General features: G+C 37.7%; 1 protein-coding gene across 1 annotated transcript in view; it reads right to left on the reverse strand.

Annotated features, from left to right (window-relative positions):
- The window catches only part of LOC127646550 (chromodomain-helicase-DNA-binding protein 6-like), a 55,072-nt gene that overhangs the window by 20,144 nt on the left and 13,817 nt on the right, over positions 1 to 21,111 (reverse strand). The window contains exons 4-23 of the mRNA XM_052130304.1: positions 20,617 to 20,766; positions 20,435 to 20,500; positions 19,839 to 19,897; positions 19,271 to 19,388; positions 17,982 to 18,068; positions 17,644 to 17,778; positions 17,392 to 17,513; positions 13,157 to 13,400; positions 12,844 to 13,020; positions 10,586 to 10,729; positions 10,115 to 10,370; positions 9,501 to 9,711; positions 9,110 to 9,305; positions 6,283 to 6,447; positions 4,879 to 5,058; positions 3,098 to 3,208; positions 2,535 to 2,737; positions 1,283 to 1,482; positions 446 to 605; positions 73 to 162 (exon numbers count right to left, since the gene is read on the reverse strand). Of these exons, the coding sequence (XP_051986264.1) occupies positions 73 to 162; positions 446 to 605; positions 1,283 to 1,482; positions 2,535 to 2,737; positions 3,098 to 3,208; positions 4,879 to 5,058; positions 6,283 to 6,447; positions 9,110 to 9,305; positions 9,501 to 9,711; positions 10,115 to 10,370; positions 10,586 to 10,729; positions 12,844 to 13,020; positions 13,157 to 13,400; positions 17,392 to 17,513; positions 17,644 to 17,778; positions 17,982 to 18,068; positions 19,271 to 19,388; positions 19,839 to 19,897; positions 20,435 to 20,500; positions 20,617 to 20,766 (3,074 nt within the window). The remainder of the gene's footprint in view (positions 1 to 72; positions 163 to 445; positions 606 to 1,282; positions 1,483 to 2,534; positions 2,738 to 3,097; positions 3,209 to 4,878; positions 5,059 to 6,282; positions 6,448 to 9,109; positions 9,306 to 9,500; positions 9,712 to 10,114; positions 10,371 to 10,585; positions 10,730 to 12,843; positions 13,021 to 13,156; positions 13,401 to 17,391; positions 17,514 to 17,643; positions 17,779 to 17,981; positions 18,069 to 19,270; positions 19,389 to 19,838; positions 19,898 to 20,434; positions 20,501 to 20,616; positions 20,767 to 21,111) is intronic.

The raw sequence follows: 21,111 nt of genomic DNA on the forward strand, positions 1-21,111 counted from the left end.
TGCTTCTTTCAGTCTCATTCATCTCATTCTTTCAGTCTATGTGAGGGTAATTTATTCAGTTAAATGTAGTACCTGGCAGGGATTCCTTCAAGAGCCTGAGTTGCAGCTTCACCGAGAACTTCAACCTTCAGATAGTAGAGCATCCGTACCCTCAGCAGCACCCTGTCCATGAGACAATATATATATATATATATATATATCAGTGAACAGACAAGATTAGAGTGCATTCATTAGATACATTATGTGATGGAAGACATACTCGAGCCCACTATCACTTCTGTTAATCAGCCCACCGGGCATGGATTAATCAGCCTGGTTCATTTGTATATCAGTCAATCACTAATCTTTGGTTATGAAGTGTCCAGGATAAATGTCAAAATGGTATGTCAGCATACTAATATAGAATCTAATGTTGAAGGTGCTGACTTTCTTTAAGATGCCTCACTTATTGCAGTGTTGTTTAAGGTGTTTCTTGTAGCTGTCGTCCTGCAGCACCACCTCTGGGTTACAGTGGACCAGCCAGTCAGCATTCTTCAGCTCAGGTGGACTCAACTGGTTCTTCAGCTTTTTGCCTTTACGACCCCGCGGAACAGGAGCAGACAGACCTGGACAGGTGAAAATCAAGACTGTAATGCTAATCCATTACACTGTTTCAAGCATTATGCAACAGTTTTTTGTACAGCAATATTTAGAAAATTTGGAGACGTTAATAATTGGTTGCCGACCAAATAATTGTAATTATTAAATGTGTTCCATAGGACTCCAGTGTCTCCATGTCTTCAGAAGCGATATGATAGGTGTGAGTGAGAAAAAGGTCAATATATAAGTCCTTTTTTAAAGTAAATTCTCCTCCTTACCCAGTAAGTGGCAATATGCATGACGAATGCAAAGCACTAAAAACAAAACAAAGAAGCACTCTTAGGAGAGAAAACCGCTTAGAAGGGCTGTTTGAAAGTGGAGATTTATAGTAAAAAAGGACTTCAATATTGATCTGTTTTTCACCCTGTAGACTTGCATTGTATGGACCTACAGAGCTGAGATGTTCTTCTAAAAATATTTGTTTGTGTTCAGACAATTTTCATTTTTGGTTGAACAATTCCTTTAAAAGACATACCATTTTATGCTTGCTTAAATCAAATTAAATAAATTTATAATACACACAATTGCATTAAAATACTATACAAAACAAACAAAACATTTATTAATATAGGAAATAGATTCAAATAGAAAAATGACTAAGGGACAGAACAAATTTATATTGAAGTGGAACAGTACTAATTACCCGAGTGGTTTTGCAGTGCTTGGTTGTGCCCATCTTTAGTGGGTGTGATAAGGTCCCATATGAAGCTCTTGATTTTGTCGTCTCCTTTGTAATGTCGAACACAGTAGACCAGCAGAGCTCTGCACAACACCTCCATATCTCTCTCCGTCAGGTGCCATTTAAAACGCCCATGATTTAGAATATCCTTCCATCGACCCCACCTGCACAATACAGAATCAAGTCTGATTATTTGTTTGAGTGAAATATTACGACTGCACTTCCAAATCAACGGTTTCCTCAGTGTTTGAGCTTTACAACCTGAGAACAGCTTAATTTATAGCTTAAATATTTTACACTTTTTGCAGGATGTCAAGAAATCTGTACATGATTTTTTTTCTTTTACTTATAGATGTTTACAGAAATTGAACACATTTTATACTATTAATGCAAAAGGTAAGTGACAAACATTTTTTGGCTATGATTGCAAAATACAGAACTGCATACAATGCAAGTCAACAGGTCCAAAACATTTAAAAAGGCACATAAAGGCAGCATAAAAGTAACCCATTCGAATCCAATTGTTAAATCCTCATCAGATGCGATATGATTTGGTGAGAAACAGATCAATATTTAAGTCCTTTTTTAAACCATAAATTCTCCTCCCTGGCCAGTAGGTGGCGATATGCACGAACACTGCAAATCGGCAAAAACCAAAGAAGAAGAGAAGAGCACTTCGGAGGGCTGTTTGAAAGCGGAGATAAACAGTAAAAAAGGACTTAAATACTGAACTGTTTCTCAACCACACCTATCATATTGCTACTGAAGACATGGATTTAACCACAGGAGTCGTATGGATTACTTTTATGCTGCCTTTATGTGCTTTTTAGTGCTTCAAAGTTTTGGACCCTGTTGACTTGCTTTGTATGGACCTACAGAGCTCAGATATTCTTCTAAAAACCTTTGTTTGTGTTCAGCAGAAACAAAGGTATGGGGTGGCATGAGGTGTAGGAGTAAATCATGAGAAAATAAAACATTTTGGATCAACTATATCTTTAACTTTCAGATTATTTGGACTTACTGAAAAAAAAGACTGCAACTATTCTTATACTAGTTGCTGATGATGCAGCGTTTTATTTACACAGAATGCAAGCTGCATCAGAGCCGCCTGATACTAGACACTAAGGTGGGTGAGAGGTGGCACAGCATCTTTACACACAATTTAGGGCTGCCAGTGTCATCATACAAAGCCCAACAAAGCAGATGAAGGACTGACCCAAAAATGAGCAGGTTCTTCTCCACTCTGAAGCACTCTGCTCGGAGGTAGCGTCTGTTGCGCTCGCTGAGGCGCCTCGTCCGACAGGGTCGTTCCTCCGAGTCACTGTCGAGTTCAGAGAACTCCATCAGTTCATCATCCTCAAAAGAGTTATAGTGTCGCGTCTGCTTCCGTACACGAGGCGTGTCAATCACCAGACTCTCCTAAACGAGACACGGACAACCATGCTGTTTACAAAACATGTGTAAAAATATATTGTATATATACTGTAAATGTAATGTCTGGAAAAACTATACATTTTGCCATAGGTGTAGGGTGGGTGTCAATATTTGCAGATTCATAAACACACTGCAGTAGTTTGACTGAAGGTTTTTTCATTAATGTAACCCATATGTTTTGACTATTACAAGGTTAGCCTGGTATTCAAATCAACCCCCCTTTCTCTCTCTCTCTCTCTCTCTCTCTCTGGTGTAGTCTGTGTGATGATTCTCTGGCAATACACCACCTGTGTCACAGTAAATTTGTATGCAAGGCTTGAGGTTGTACACCATCCAGTATGGTACCTTTTCTGCCTTAGATTCGATTTCCAGCTCAGCAATTTTGGCCCACTTCTGCCAGAAGTTTGGATCGTCCAGTGAAATGTCTGTACGGTTCCCTGAAGACACAAAGCTAGCCTGGAATTGATAAATAGTAAATGATTGTAAGCAAAGGCTGAGATCACATACTTATGTTGAGTAAGCGTCTTACTGGGATATTTCATTTTCTATTTCCTAAGAAATTTTAGGAAAATCTCCTGAGACAAATTGAACATTTAAATGAAAAGTGGTTGGACTTTGCTTCCTGCTACTTCCTGTTTTTTATTCAGGGATAAACACATGTAAAAACTGATAAGTGTTCATTTTTACACAGTTCTTTGAGTTATAGTCAGTTATAGTCTTTTGATGAAAATGTCCTTTAAAATTTGTCAAAATGTTGTCATGTCATATTCATATATTTTAGTCAGTTTTACCCTGACTAAAATGGCATATAATTTTAGTCAATGAAAATAATAAACAATACATTTTTTACAGCATTTATTTATCTTTGTTAGTGATAGTTAATAAAAATACAATTCATTTTTAAAAATATAGTTCATTGTTAGTTCACATTAGTTCGTAGTGCATTTACTATACAACATTTCCCTCTCATTTTCTCCCCAATTTGGAATGCCCAAAACGTAGATGCACTCTAAGTCCTCATGGTGGCGTAGTGACTTGTCTCATCCGGGTGGCGATGGAAGAATCTCAGTTGCCTCCGCGTCTGAGACGTCAATCCGCGCATCTTATCCCGTGGCTTGTTGAGCGTGTTACTGCGAAGACCTAGCGCGAGTGGTGGCTTCACACTATTCTCCGTGGTATCCACGGACAACTCACGTCGTGCCCCACTAAGAGCGAGATCCACATTATGGCGACCACGAGGAGGTTAACCCAATGTGACTCTACCCACCCTAGCAACCGGGCTAATTGGTTGCTTAGGAAGCCTGACTGGAGTCACTCAGCACGCCCTGGATTCGAACTTGTGACTCCAAGTGTGGTTGTCAGCGTCTTTACTTGCTGAGCCACCCAGACCCCAACATATACAAATTTTATAGATTAATAAATGCTGTAAAAGTATGGTAGTTCATGTAAACAAAAGTTGTTAACTAAAGTTAACAAATGGAACCTTATTGTAGTGTTTTGTATTCTGAATTCTTCATGCTATAGAGACTGTGATTAATTTCCAGTGTTTAACTTGTTTACGATATTGCATTGTGTGTAGCACGTTTTTACGGAAACAACATTTTCATAACGCAAGTCACGCAATGCAAGTTATACATTCTGTTTTATGATTAGTGCAAAACTCATCAGTTCAAGTTCATCAGTTCGCCCGCTTCATTGTTTGTAGAGATGTAAGTTGTAAAATGTCATACATGTTGTGGATAAAGTGATTAATCTCATGTATACAGTAAATATGATGCGTTTGTGTGAGGTTATTAACCTACTTTTAAAAATAACTACATACAAAATAACTTGGAGAGCTATTACGTTCATACTGCAAATCAAAAAGAAATCGCAAAGTACATTACATACAAAGTATATTTACCATAGTAGCTCAATGGAAATCTGGCCAAATGTATTTAATGTACTAATGCACCATTTCTATGACTCACACAATGTGGAGGGATTAAACCAGCAGCCTTTTGGCTATAAGCCCTGATCTTGAACCAATAGGCCACCCAAAAATATCTGTTTTTAACTGGTGTGTCTCTGTTCAGTAGATTAGACAAATATACAATTTACCCTAAATATATATTCCAGATGTTTACCTTTGCAAAAGTTGATCCCTTCCCCTCAGACTGAATTGTGATGGTCTGCGTACGTCGTTGTAGGATTTGATCAATGTCTTCTTCACAAAATTTAGAACCCTCGTCTTCCTCGTCCATGAGTGCTCCATACGCTCCCTTTCTTAGGAGATCTTCCACTTCCATCTTTGACAACTGCTGAACCTGAAAGAGGAGAACACAGTCAATGTTGTCATTGTAAGTGTAGGGACTGGATGGGTGGATAATAGGAATTGTGTTTAAACATACTTGCAAATTGAAATTTATGTGCAGATCATGGCATATTATTCAATGTCTTTCTGTCCAAGGAATAAAATGAACATTTGAGTGGCCTCATGAAACACAAAGAATCAAGTTTCTGTGAAAATTGTTTGTAGAACTATTTTTGACTAGAATTAACCAACGATTTAAACAGAAATGTATTCTGTTTGTGTTTCATGATTGAGGCCGTTTTCATAAACTTTAGTCCATGCTTCATGAATGACTGCCAAATGAGAGTAAAAAATAGTTTTAGTGAGTAAATAAAAGTTACTGGCAATATTTTTTAAGCAATAGCAAAATGCATGGCTGAAATCGCAATGGAGAAAAACGAATTTAAATCAATAAATATTTAAATGAACATTTTAAATAAAATAAAAAATATGATCAATATTAATATTAATAAAAAACTAAATAAATTGGCAACTACATTACGAATCTTTACGAATAAAAATCAAACTACAAAATAATGCATGGTTGAAATCGCAATGGATTAAAATGTAGTAAAAATGTAAAAAGAAAAGAAAAATGGCAAAGAAAACAATGAAAGAAAAACATTTATATAATAATAAATTAAACAATTCAAAAGTGCAACATAATGCATAGTTGATATTGCAATTAAGTAAAATGAAGTAACAAAAATAAATAAAAGATAAATATGTAAAATAAAATAATAAAAAAATAAAATACATGAACATAATAAAATAAACAATACAAAAATGCAAAATAAAGCATTTTAGAAATCGCAATGGAGTAAAAATAATAATAATAAAAGACTGAAAATAGATACAAATAATTTAAAAAATAATAATAATAAAAAAAGAAAAAGAACTAAATAAAATAACATATAAAATGTTATATTTATTTTGCTTTGGCATGAAAAAATGGAATCGAAGACAAGCGAACAGTCTCCTTAAAGCTCAATGACTTTTGTGTGTGTTCAAACAACTTTTATCTCTGTGAAAATGTTACTCTAAGAAGTCTGTCTAGGTGGCCAAACTTAATGTGCCGACAGATTCAAGGTGCTAACCAATCGAAACAAAAATTTTAGGAACAAATTTGTGTTAATGACCATAATGTGTGATCAAAACTGCACACTTCTAGGGGTTGTTATTTATATAGATCACTCACCCCGTTGAGACTGCCCTTGCGGTTGATGTCCTGTAGAACAGCCTTGTCCAATCCCAGTTTCAGACTGGCCTTGTCAAACATCTCCCTCTCATATGAGTTCCTTGTAATAAGGCGATACACTTTCACTGCTTTACTTTGACCAATCCGGTGGCAGCGAGCTTGAGCCTGTGGAATTACAAATATGTTTATAGCAAACAAGATATATGTAGTTTTTGGAAAGACTTGCACTCATAGCATAGTTCACCCAGAAAAGAAAATTCTTTTATCATTTGCTCACCCTCTTTTCATTCCATAGATGTTTGTTTTTTCAGTTGAACACAAAAGCAAATATTTGAGCTCATTAGGTAGCTCTAGCCATACAACAAGAGTTTGTAGTGATCAGGTACCATCAAGCTCCAAAAAGGACAAAAACACCATAAAAGCACAAAAAAAAGGCTTCTGAAGCCATGTGTGAGGAATGACCGAAATGTAACTCAATTAAACTCTGACAATCTTGAACTCTAACGAAGACTGTGCCAAAAACAATGCAATGCAATGTGTGCAGTAACCAAATGTGACAAACCTTTCTTGAGTGCTTTAATAATGATTGTATGGTGCTGTTTTTTTTGTCATATCTGCTTGTCCTTTTTGGAGCTTGACAGCTGTGGTCTCTATGAACTGTTATTGCATTGCAAAAGCTGCTTTCAGAATTGTCTACTTTTGTATTCTGCAGAAAAATAACAGCAAATGGCTTCGGAATGACATAAGGTTGAACAAATATATACTGTAAGTATTCTTTAAAGAGGTTATGTCATGAGGAATCAGATTTTCCTTGATATTTGACAAATAAGAGTTCTTTCTTTAAGAATTCCAAATGTAATCCCCAGTGCAAAAAAAGCATTTAATGAAACCAAGTTGCAAAAAAAACTTGTTCTTTACATCCACGACTTCCCTACATCACTAGGGGAACATTAATGAATTACCGTCTCTACAGATCAAAAACCTCAATGCCTTCTTTTACATTCACACACCCTTGACCCCACCCACTGGTGTTTAAGTTCGTCAACTGAGAGAGAAGGACAAACAAGGACTACTGTGGCCTCATTTACATTACATTTACATTTATGCATTTGGCAGATGCTTTTATCCAAAGTGACTTTCAGTGCACTCATTACAGAGACAATGCTCCCAGAGCAACCTGGGAGCCATTGTGTCCTTGAGTGCCTTGCTCAAGAACACAATGGTGGTGGTTGTGGGGATCGAACCGGCAACCTTCTGCTTACCAGCCTCACTATTCCTGAACACCAAAGGGGACATTTACATTTACATTTATGCATTTGGCAGATGCTTTTATCCAAAGCGACTTACAGTGCAATTATTACAGGGACAATCCCCCCAGAGCAACCTGGAGTTAAGTGCCTTGCTCAAGGACACAATGGTGGTGGCCGTGGGGTTAGAACCAGCGACCATCTGATTAACAGCCCAGTGCTTTAGCCACTACGCCAATATGTTACATGATACATATCTCAGGTCACTTTTAAAAGACGCGGTGTCAAGTTACAACTCTAAATTGGAGAATCCACTCCAATTTCCTCTTTCCGCTGCTGCCTCTTGCTGTTTTGAGCACAAACGCATCATGGATGCGTTCATTCACCCATCTGCATTATTTGTTGGTGTATGTAAACATGCGGTGTATGGACGTATTTGATCATTAAGATTTGTTTCCAGCTATTTGTATTTCAGTGTAGGATGATACTGGAGACTGGATGTCTTCATCTTATATCACCGTGGATTGAATGTTTTTTTCGTCTTATATCAATGTGGACTGCTTGAAAACCTGTCATTAAAATGATTCAAGCTTTGCAAAGAAACTGTAATTGAAGGATAAGGCAGTAAAAAAAACACTTGGAATAGATCAAAAACAAAAGTTGTAAAACGTTTCATTTATGGATATTTCAAATATCCCTATCTGAGGGTTGTCCCCCCCAAAATATCATTAAAATATGTGTATTGAGAATTGTTATGTTTATTGTCCCTCCCAACATTTTGATGAAATTTTCGCCCCTGGACGTGACACAATGGCTTGAGGGTGTCTACACCTGGCACATCAACAGGAACTTTCTAAACCTTTTATTCGTGTTGTTGGTAGAAGTAGCGCAAAATGGAATGGGAAATCTGTTTACTGTGGGTGCAACAGACGCTTCCATGGTAGACAGCATCATTGATCATAATGGGTTCTATTGCTTTTGATGCAATGCGACTCACGCGTCCGGTGCAGACAGTGTGTGAATGTTAACAGTTGTTCTTGAGAAGAACGGCTTTAATATATTCGGATGAAATGTGTTGGATGTGTGTCATGTGCAAAACCTGACATTTTGTTTTATAATGTTGTTGACCATGTTCATTCTCTTCAGACTGAGTTGGAAAAAATGGCTTAATTTGAGGGCTGCACGATGATAGCCAATCACAACACTGGGCATTTATTTGGAATAAGCCTCCCCTTTAATTAAGTTTAAAAGAGGGCCAGAGACAGCATGTAAAATTACCATATACTACTAAATTATGAATGTTTTAATGCAAAAAGTTACTAACATTATCAGTGGACCTCAGGGAAGATAATAAAACTATAAAAATACAGCATTTCTTGACCCCTTTAAGGTTTTATTTGGTGGGGTGTTAAAGAAGAGATAATCACTTTTACTGGATCTAAAAGTTGTTAAACTAATCTTATTACTGACCTTGAATTTAACCAGCTAACAAAAGCAGAACAAGATATAAAACATCATAAAAAGTTTAAACAGAATCTACACTACGTCTTTAAATGGCGTCATTGCTAAATGTGGATCACCTGCAAGTCGTTCTGCGGGTTCCAGTCTGAGTCGAATATGATACAGGTGTCTGCGGCAGTGAGGTTGATGCCCAGCCCTCCTGCTCGTGTGCAGAGGAGGAATACAAAGCGGTCGGAATCCACCTTACTGAAGCGATCGATGGCCGCCTGCCGTAGATTCCCTCGAACTCTCCCGTCGATACGCTCATACGTATACCTGTATATAGCATAAACATGGCAAAGATTTATTGGAAGTCATGTGCTGTTTGCTTTCTCTTTTGAATCTATATTATATATGGCATTATGGTACATTTTTTGAAGTATTTTTGATTTCTTGTTGACTTTCATGTTGACAGGGAGTGTAAAAAGTATTTTTAAACATCAGCTGAACATTTTTGTAGGACTATGTCACCTCCTCTGAATGAGGTAGTCCTCCAGTATATCGAGACATCGGACCATCTGTGAAAACACCAGCACCTTATGTCCCCCAGCCAATAGTTTGGGCAGCAGCTTGTCGATAAGCACTAGTTTACCGGCGGCCTGGATCATGGCCTGGAGCTGAAAATCCACAGCGTCTGGACTGTAGGTTTTCCTGAAGCTCTCAAGAATCTTTTCTTCAGCACCTGAAAGACCAAGAAGAACATGGGAGTCAATTTCAGTGACACAAATGAAAGGCAATGTAGAGAACTGCAACCAAGATTTTTCATAAATCGTTATTTCATATTTGGAATGTTGAAATGTTCTTGTTTTAAGGATGTTTAGATATTTTCACTGGAAAACCAGACAAAAAAAATACAAAATTTGAAAATTCTTTTTAGCAAAGTGTTCGGAGAGACAACTGGATTTAAATGTGGGACTGAAACCCCTGTGTGTGAATGGAATACAAGAGGCACTTCTGAAATTGTGACTGTTGACGAGTGATCTTTGGTGCACACACATACTTATCAAATGAAGCAAACTTTATGGTCAACTGAACTTGGATCTGCAACCAAATCTCAATTGTAATACATGCATGATAGTGCACACCTTTGATGAGGTATGGGTGATTGCAACACTTGCGAAGCTCCATCATTGTGTTGATTAGGTTGGGCATGTTGTGCTGGTTTGCTCCTTTGGCCAGGAAGGCAAAGTTTTTCTCCAGAATGGCTCGGTAGTACTTCTTCTGAATGTTAGTAAGCTCCACCTCAATGATTGTTTCTTGTTTTGGGGCCAGATTCTTTTCCACGTCATCCTTAAGTCTTCTCAACATCATGGGCTTTAGAATGGCCTGTAGCTTCTTAACCTGTAGGTATGTTGGTTATTTTCAGGATAAAGTTAAATCAACACCAAAATCAGAACACCTTTTTCAGTGTTCGCTAAACACGGGAAGGGGGTCGCATTCGTACAACATGTCCAGTTTATTTACAGGTAGTTACACTTTGTTTTTCTGCAAGATACTGTAAATATGCACAAGCTTCCTCGCAACTATTTGAAGGTTGGAGTTAGTGGTTCTTGTACCTGCTCCTCTGTTTTCAGGTCTCCAAACTCCTCCAAAAAAGTGGTTTCAGAAGGGAACTGTAAGGGTTCGAGGAAGTTCAGCAGACTGAAAAGCTCCTCAACTGAGTTTTGCAGAGGGGTTCCTGTCAGAAGAACTTTATGTTCCTGGAGTAAAGAGAAAAGAGACACACCAAAACAGAAGTTACATTTTTTGTTTAAGCTACACTGTTTAAAGGTGAAGTGAATATTTTCTAAGATTTTAAGAAGATATGCACCACAACTCAATATGTAAGAGCATGTGCTCTTAATACTGGGCCACGGCTCTGACAGAATTGTGTATTTCTATTGGGGATGCACCGATGAATTGGCCCGTGATATTTATCAGCCAATTATTGACCAAACTAAAACCATCTCCAAATCGGTTTTAATAATTAAAATGGCGATTTGAAAAACCGATAGTTCATTTATAATAAATTATATTCACATTTTGTTAAAACTCTTTGAACTCAAATGCACAATCCAGAAATAATGATTGGCACTCCAAAGAACATGTAATATTTACTTGTTATTCTTTCTCATTCTCAATGAGGAAAAACTGTCATTACAGACGTGACAGTTGTGAAAGCGGCACTTACCTACTGTATACACGATAAGGTAAACCCACCCAAAATGCTTTGAAACCAGTAAACTTTAACTTCTGAGACATTGGTATGGTATAAATTAAGGCTGCACGACTGACTGAGTTAAGATTGAAATTGCCATATGATCTTGCGCTATTACAAAAGCTTGAAAGGCTGCTTATAAAAATAGACTGCAATCAGCGCTTTATTCAGCATTGTGTAAGCAAGCAGCGCCCTCTAGCGTTCTAGACGGCATTTTCCGTTATCCAATACACCACGACAGAACTTAAAAGGGTGTTTTGTTCCTTTGGTAACTTTTTACTTTTCCACGATGTGGTTGACATTTCTGTGGAATATAATATGAATTTATGATGGTATATTACAAACATGTAATATGAGTTCTGTAGATTTGAATGGCAAAAAAGAAGTGCAAAAATGTTTAAGAACAAATTAACCTTTTTTCACATCAATCATCATGCTTTGATAATAAGTTATATTTATCTTTCATTGTGGCTCTCTTTAAAATGTTGAACTCTCATGTGTTCAACAGATTCAATCAATGTGCAATGGAAATAATTTTTTGTTGGAACAAAAGCCTTTGTATCTCTTCTCTTGCATCTCTAATGTCTATATATTAAAATGTACAGAAGCATTAATAAGTATATTCTAGATCCCACTGCTATTCAATGAGGATACCCAATCAGCTTTTTTTGTTGAAAATACAGCACTGCGTCAAAATGTATTTCAACTTTCACTTGCTGGCCATACTGCAGTCATATGTAAAGTGAGATGAGATTACTCATTCTGTGCCAGGAGAGGATGTAGATTATGTATGTAAATGTAGTGAAGCAGAACTGAGTAGCTAAATGAGATGTGCACAAGAAGGACAGACTTGCGATCAGCTACACCTCCTCTTTTCTGCAGAGTGAATTCTCTGAATCAGTTTCAGATAGAGCTGTAGATATTATTAACATAGATACGATGACATATAAACCCTGGGTCAAACATTTTTGTTTGAAGAGTTTAATGGTCATTGAAGTTTCAAAGTGTAAGGTTCTGTTTGTCTAGTAACTTTAGAGCTCTAGGTAAGGCCTATTTACACAAAATCTGAATTTTAAAACAAAACAATGCACCTCTGTGAACTCCTTTATTTACTTAAAATGTCATCAAACATGGTGTGAATAGTTTTAATTAGTGATATACTGATATATCAGTATTAGTATTCATTAATCAGCTGACATTCAGCTATTTGGGACTTATGGCATTAACTGATACTGTGCACAATTGGCCCATTTCAAGAAAATATAATTCCTTCTAGTGTTAGTTGCAATTTTCTGCTTTGAATTATTTTTAGGTGCAATTTTGTAAGAATGTTTGTTAAAAATTTGCAATTTTGTGTTCATCGTACTTGCCATCATTAAATTATATTATCCCAAATCCTGAATGTATACAGCATTATATGGGACATTGACCACCATGCTCTCTAGACATTTAAATGAACCGTTAAAACCCCAGATTGGTTTTAACATGATTTTTTTTTTTTTATTACACTTTCATGTCACTTAGTTGCACTGAACTTGGTGTGCACATGCCTTAACAAATTTAACAATACCAAACAGAAGCAAACAACAACCAAACAAGCATCGGTGTAAGTCTAACCAGGTTCATGAGTTTGAGCCCCTCCAGCAGTTTACAGTTGCGGTTTTTAAGGCGATGAGCCTCATCGATCACCACACAGCGCCAGCTAATCTTCTTCAGTTCAGGACAGTCTGCCATTATCATTTCAAATGTAGTGATCACTCCTTGAAACTTAAACTCGCCAAGCACTGTATTTCCCTGAAGGAGCAAGAGAGTGGTTGTGAGAAACAAATAGTATGCACAGTACAAATAAATATAAACTACACCTAAAATCACTGTATTAATGCCTCTCTCTAACTTAAAAACTCTTCCCTAATCTGTCTGTATGACTCACCTGTTCATCTCGGTGGTACATCTCGTACTGCAGGATCATCTGCCGGCTGATCTGACTGCCGTGATAAACGATAACGTTCAAATCTGTCCAGGTGCGAAACTCTCTCTCCCAGTTAGTGATGGTGGAGAGCGGGGCAATGATGAGGAAGGGTCCCCTCAACCCCATGAGGAAAATCTCAAACAGGAATGTGATAGACTGGATGGTCTTCCCCAGCCCCATCTCATCAGCCAGAATACAGTTCTTCCTACATCAAGATTGCAATTATGAATAAACAGACTTGGAATTGGTCACATGTGCATCGTTTTGCAGAATCAATTTCTGATTATTAGTAATATCAAAAAAAAAGTTTCTTATCTGTTTTTATTAGGACTGCCAAAGTTAATATTTATGTATAACAATGCTATTAACAGCTTTATTTGCATTTAAATAAAATAAATTAAACTAGTTCAATTGTGTTAACAAAAAAAAATCACTACCTCTGATTAATTATTTTAATTAGGGCTGTCGATATATCGTGTTCATTTAGTGTGATTTATTATATCTAAAAAAACACGTAAAAAATTCAAGCTTGAAATACCACCTGTTTTCTCCATTCTAACAAGCTTCACGACCACTCCTATACTGAAACTCCCCGACCCCAATCTTTTATCATTTAAGTAGACGCCTCAGATTGTGGGATTGGAGTGGTCCTGTCACAACGTCACAGAACCCCAGGCAAGCTTTACCCTTGTGCATTTTTCTCCAGCAAGTTAAATTCTGCTGAAAGAAACTATTATGTGGGGAACAAGGGATTACTTTCCATGAATGCAGCACTCGAAGAGTGGTGTCACTGGTTAGAGTTACAAGTTATCACTAATCACAAGAACCTTGAATACATCAAGGCAGCCAAGAGACTGAATCCACATCAATCCACGTGGTCATTGTTCTTAACCAGGTAAAATTTTACCATCACTTACCACCCTGGCAGCAAGAATAGCAAAGCAGATGCACTTTCACACAGGCATGATCTACTCCACATCCATCCTCATCTTGGATCAATCCTACCACCATCTGTTATCATTGCACTGATTAGTTGGAATATCATGGAAGAAATGCAACGAGCACAACAGCACAAACCATCACCACCTGACTGCCCCCCAACCAAGCACTTTGAACCACAAGCTCTACGTCTGAGGACTATCTAATGGTTCGACACTTCATTGAGCACAGGACACCCTAGCATCCAAAGAACAATCACTCTGGTACGTAATTCCTTTTGGTGGACATCTGTAAGTCGTGATGTTGCTAACTATGTGAAGTCTTGTCAAGTCTTGTCCCTGATCCCCAGGGAACTGCCCATGGGATTACTCCAACCACTGCCAATACCCCAAAGACCATGGTCACACCTGACAATCGATACACCACCACACTAAAGCGTTTACCCACAGCTATGGAAACTGCTAATGCTAAGTATTCAGAGTCTATGGATTACCAGAAGACATTGTGTCCGATCAAAGTTCACAGTTCATGTCCGGAGTTTGGCAGGTGTTCTGTAAGCAACTGGACATCAATGTGAGTCTCACCTCAGGCTATTGCCCCCAAGCCAATGGACAGGTAGAATGTTTAAACCAGGAGATTGGCAGATATTTTCGGAGCTACTGTAGCCGTGAACAGGAGAAGTGGAGCGACTTCTTGCCCTGGGCTGAATACACACAGAATTCCCTCACTCTTCCCTTCAATTGATTGTACATGATTTGGAAAGGCACACACCTGTCTATATAATGTCTCACAGCTGAAAATGCATACTAGAGCAAAAACCAAGCCATGAGGTCAAAGTAACTGCCTGAAGAGCTCAGAGACCGGATTGTGTCAGGGGCATAGATCTGCGGAAGGCTACAAAATATTCCGGCTGCATTGAAGGTTCCCAAAAGCACATTGGCCTCCATAATTCTTAAATGGAAGAAATTTGGAACAACCACGACTCTTCCTTGAGCTGGCTGTCTGACCAAACTGAGCAATCGGGGGAAAAGGGCCTTGGTAAGAGAGGTAACCAAGAACTTGATGGTCACTCTGGATGAGCTCCCGAGATCATGTGTGGAGATGGAAGAAATTTGCAGGAGGACAACCTTCACTGCAACACTCCACCAATCTGGGCTTTATAGCAGTGTGGCCAGACGGAAGCCTCTCCTCAGTGCAAGACACATAAAAAAGCACCTAAAGGACTCTCAGACTGTGAGAAACAAGATTATCTGGTCTGATGAAATGAAGATTGAACTGTTTTGCCTCAATTCCAAGTGTCATGTCTGGGGAAACCAGGCACCGCTCATCACCTGCACAATACCATCCCAACGGTGAAGCATGGTGATGGTAGCATCATGCTGTGGTGGTGGTGTTTTTCAGCGGAAGGCACTGGGGGACTGGTCAGGGTTTAAGGAAAGCTGAATGCAGCAAAATGCAGAGATATCCTTGAAGGAATCTTTCACCAAAAAATTAAAAAGATCTAATTATTCACATACCCTGATGCCAACCTTGATGTGTATGATTGTCTTCAGCAGAACACGAGTGAAGATTTTTAGAAGAAGATAGAGCTCTGTTACGTCCTTATAATGGATGTATTCGGCTTCCAGCACTTTGACGGTCCAAAAGTAAATATTTAGGCAGCATAAAAGTAATCCATGCGACTCCAGTCGATCAATAAATGTTTTCTGAAGTGAACTGGTAGGTTTATGTAACAAACAAGTCCATAATCAAAACGTTTATAACTTTAAATCTGCTCTTTCATCCTGGTCTCTGATGCTGTATGATATAGCCAAACTCTAGCATGACATACATTTTTCTGTTATTCCACTTCCGAATTCTCGAGTGAACTTGCCGACACCCTTACATCACGCTTTGAGTTAGCTGCTGGCAGCAAGTGCCTTTTCAAAGTTAATAACGTTTTAATGATCTATTTATTTTTTACACAATCATATTGATTTGCTTCAGAAGACATTCACTGATCGATTGGAGTCGCATAGATTCATATTATTGCCTAAATGTGACTTTTGGATCATCAAAGTGCTGGCAGCAATGTACATTCATTATAATAAAAACTGACAGAGCTATATTGTCTTCTAAAAATCTTCCTTTGAGTTCTGCTGAAGAAAAAGAGTCATATACATCTGGAATGGAATAAGGGTAAGTGAATAATGAGACAATCTTCATTTTTGGGTGAACTATTCCTTTAATGAAAACCTGGTCCAGCTCAGGACCTCAGACTGGGCCGAAGGTTCACCTTCCAACAGAACAATAACCCAAAGCACACAGACAAGACTACACAAGAGTGGCTTAGGGACAACTTTGTGAATGTCCTTTAGTGGCCCAGCCAGAGCCCGGACTTGAACCCAATCGAACATCTTTGGAGAGACCTGAAAATGGCGGTCCACCAACAGTACCCACCCAACCTGACAGAGCTTGAGAGGATCTGAAGAGAAGAATGGCAGAAAATCCCCAATTCCAGGTGTGCAAAGCTTGTCGCATCATACCCCAAAAGACTTGAGGCTGTAATCGCTGCTAAAGGTGCTTCAACTAAGTACTAAGTTAAGTTTCTGAATACTTCATGTCACTGTGATTTTTTTAAAATATTTAATACATTTACAAAATTATAAAAAAATATATTTTTTGCTTTGTCATTATAAGGCAGCAACATAACAAAATTAGGAAAAAATGGGGTCTGAATACTTTGTGAATGCACTGTATGTGTGTGTGTGTATATATATATATATATATATATATATATATATATATATATATATATATATATATATATATATATATATATATATATATATATATATTATTTGTAATTACTTAAATATAACTATTTATATTTATTTCATCATTCCAAGTTGAATTATTGTTATTTGAGGGGCTTTCTCAGCAAATATTTAAAAATGCGATAAATTGCGAATAATCGGCTCATCATATATTTAATTCAATTAAATAATTTAAATATATTACCAAGAATAAAAAAAAATTATACAAATATTTACAGTGTCCTACAGTTTGTAAAATATGTTTTTTACTTGTTTTGTTTTTTTTAGAAAATAAGAACATTGTTTATAATGAAATGAGATAATCTAAATGAAAACATTTTTATGACTACTAATTAATTTGAGTATATTCATGTCATTATTCAGGTAGTGTATTAAAGCCTTGATCTAGGATCAGGGTTTTGGGTAGAACTTTAAAACCCTGATAATAGAAGTCTTTTTCACCTGTTGTACCAGTTAAAAAGTAGCCAATTCATTCCTTCCAACTGATATTCTCGAAGCTGGTTTCCATTTTTATAGCCTCTAGATTTCTCCAATTTCTGCCACTGTTCTGGTAGAGGCCTCTCCTATATTAAAACAGAGAGAACAGAGCTGCCATCTCTTCTTCTAGTTTAAGATAAACACTGTTCAGAATAACAAAATAGTTAAAGCACTAAATGGAAGTATGAGACAAAGACGAACAGTTTGAGAACACACCACGTGTTTGATTTCTGGAATTGTCTTGAGATCTTCAAACTCTCTAATTTTTACAGGGTCAACATCTTCTCGCAGCTCCCAAGTGCTCTCCTCATAAGACAAGGAGCACCATTTCACTAGGTAGTGTGTAACCTCCTAGTAACATGCAAACAAACAAAATATGAGTGGATCAGACAACATCACAGCAAATATCACATGGTTTTAAAAGTTCAATCTAGTCCATAGTCATTTGGATTTAAAAAGATAAATGTAGATATGTCATCAAAAACTGGCACCACAACTAGCATGTCAAAGTTAGGAAATACTGTTTTCAAGAGATCACATTAAAAGTGTCTCACCTCTCCTGTTTCTGTATCTGTAGTGATTGCGATCTCTAAAACTCGATCAACCTCGATGTAGTCCGGATTAAAGAGGTCTTCATCCAGCTGAGGAGAAAGATAAGACAAGGCAAGATAAGACAATCAAGCAGCCTATGTTCTTAAAACCATTGATTGTGTCATTTCTGCGGCACTAACGTCATCAAAGAAAATGGCAAAAATAACAGGACGAATGAGGAAAACGTGAGACGTGCTTGCCGTGGCAAAAGTCGCCACCACAATTTCCCACCAAGTGCCTCAGTACACTGTCCCACATTATAAGAGCCGGCTCCAATGTCTCTGCAATTGCTAGTGTGTTGCTAGGGTGTTCTGGATGGTTTCTATGGCTTTCCTATGGTGTTTTGGGTGATTGCTAGGGTGTTTCTAGGTGGTTGCTAGGGTGTGGCTAGGCAGTTTCCAAGATAATACTTAAAGTCTACTTAAGTATTAGGTAGTAGTTATAAAAGGAGCCCACCCCATTTCACATTCTGATCAGTATATATGATCCCCATGTCACTAATGGAACATTAAATCATGACCGCCTCTACAGCGAAAAAACATCATTGCATACTTTAAATCGTTACACCCTTGGCCCTGCCCACTGGGTTCTCAGTTCATACTTAGAGAGAGAGCAGGACCTATGATGGCCTCACTATTCCTGAACACCAAATGGGATCCATTTGGACTATTTGGGATTATTTTTGTATATATTCATGCACTGCACAGGCATCTTTGACCATACATACACCAATCAGCCACAACATTAAAACAACCTGCCTAATATTAGGTAGGTCCCCCTCGTGCCGCCAAAACAGCACCAACCCGCATTCTCACCACAGTTGTACAGAGCAGTTAACTGAGTTAAGGTAGACTTTGTCCGTTCGAACCAGTCCACAATATTCACATCAACCATCAGAATGGGTTAAAAATGTGATCTCAGTGATCTGGAGCGTGGCATGATTGTTGGTGCCAGATGGGCTGGTTTGAGTATTTCTGTAACTGCTGATCTCCTGGGATTTTCACACACAACAGTCTCTAGAATTTACTCAGAATGGTGCCAAAAACAAAAAACAGCTTAAGTTTAGCTGTCTTTGCATTTTAACTGAAAAAATTACACACTTCAAGTTTGAGCCCTAAATTATATTCTTGTTATAAGTTTTACAGAGGAAATGTACCCTTGATTCATTATAAAAATATTTTTTCCCAAATGCATTTCAGTTTCTACTCTAAACGAGCTACAAACAAATTACAGCATGCTCTGGCAGACCCACCTCCGTGAAAATGTGCTTCATTTGTGCCTGCTTGTTTCTGAAGCGTTTGATTTTTTGGTGAATGCGTGGGTCTTTCTCCAGTTCCTCCAATGTCGCCCATTTACAGTGCAGATAAGAGCTGCCAATGAGAAAATGCTTTCATATCTGACAATTTACAATCAAAACATTGATCAGGCTTTTACAATCATCTCTAAAAAGGTCTGCATTTAGCAGTTATGATTTGATTTTCATAAATATCTGAGTTCAAACATATGCATAGACTATGCACTTCCAAAGATGTAAATGCCTATACTTATATTTCCCTTTATAGTTCTGTCATTTTCAGAACTACACTAAAAGGAAAGGCTTGTTGACAGTATATAAATCACTCAAGTGTCAATTTGGGCTAATGATTTCATGAGGCAGGGAATATTACCACACTACCAGCTGGATCATTCAATGCATAAATGATTTGAAGTAAAGCATAAAACAATAAAAATGAGTGATCGAGAAAACATTTCGATTTATGCTCTGTGTATGCTCTGACAGTTTGACAAGCTGAGTGTAGGAAGTACATGAGTAGACTTACAAATTTCTGAACTTGACATAAAACTCCTCCAACTCTTCTGGTGCTTTATCAGGAGATGTCTGCACAAAATAAAGAGTTTTGGATTCATATCGTACTGAAACCTCAGAACAAAAAAGTTAAAACTAATAATATTCCATATTGAAATGAAATGGCTTGAGCTGTTTTCTTTCCACTGTTGCCATACTTCCTATTGAAAAGGAAGTTAGGGCAGGACATATCAAATGGCTTGTCCCTTTATTTTCTACATAGCCAATAGCTTTTAATTTTACACCATGATTTGCTACTTGCTATTGCTATTCGGTTGCAGGTGTTATTAGGGGCAGTACTCACTTTAGAGAGCAATTTATTGGACAGAAATCTGTGAAGTGCAGCATGAGTCATTAATATATTTGGTCCGTTTTCTCCCAAGATGTAAATCTTTAAATAAGTATACCTGCTAAAAGATTATTTTGTCAAATTTTAGGAGTTCACTAGCATATAAATGGCCTGACATGGACAAAAAGCCACAAAACTCCAGTTTTGATTTCATGGAGTCTACAACATCTGACCTTAGATCTTAATTGAGGATAAATAAGCATGATGGGTGTAACCTTTACCTCTTTTTTGACCGTTCGTACTGTCAGTATTTTCTCAATGATATTAGCCTCATCTTCAGGGGGTTCCTGGGAAGAGAGAAGGCAGGAATTATTCCTGTGTGTGTGTGTGTGTGTTTGCTCTGCCCCTTTAGAAGTAGGGCAGGTCTGTGATGTGGCATAATGGCAGATGTTGCCAAGGTTACCTCAGCCTGCCAGGCAAGGGTAGAGGAAGACATAGCGGAAATTCGGCCTGTACCCAAAACAGCAATGGTTTCCCCATCATCGTCAACGACCTTGAAATCTAGATCTTCATTATACTTCCGCCTCTTCACCTGACGCCCTGAACGCCTCTTCTGCAGAGAGGGTACAAGGAAGGAAGGAATGAAGAAAAAGATAGGTAGATGGATGGATAGATAGACAGATAGATAGAAGGAAAAAGTTAGAAAGGATAAAGAAAGAAAAAGAAAGGAATAAAGAAAGAAAAAAGGAAGAGAAAGAAAGAAAGGATTGAAAAGACAGACAGACAGACAGACAGACAGATAGATAGATAGATAGATAGATAGATAGATAGATAGATAGATAGATAGATAGATAGATAGATAGATAGATAGATAGATAGATAGGTGGAAGGAAAAAGTTAGAAAGAAAAAAGAAAGAAAAAGAAAGAAAGAAAGGATTGAAAAAGACAGACAGACAGA

Source organism: Xyrauchen texanus, chromosome 7 (genome assembly GCF_025860055.1).
Source record: "Xyrauchen texanus isolate HMW12.3.18 chromosome 7, RBS_HiC_50CHRs, whole genome shotgun sequence".
Classification (NCBI taxonomy): domain Eukaryota; kingdom Metazoa; phylum Chordata; class Actinopteri; order Cypriniformes; family Catostomidae; genus Xyrauchen; species Xyrauchen texanus.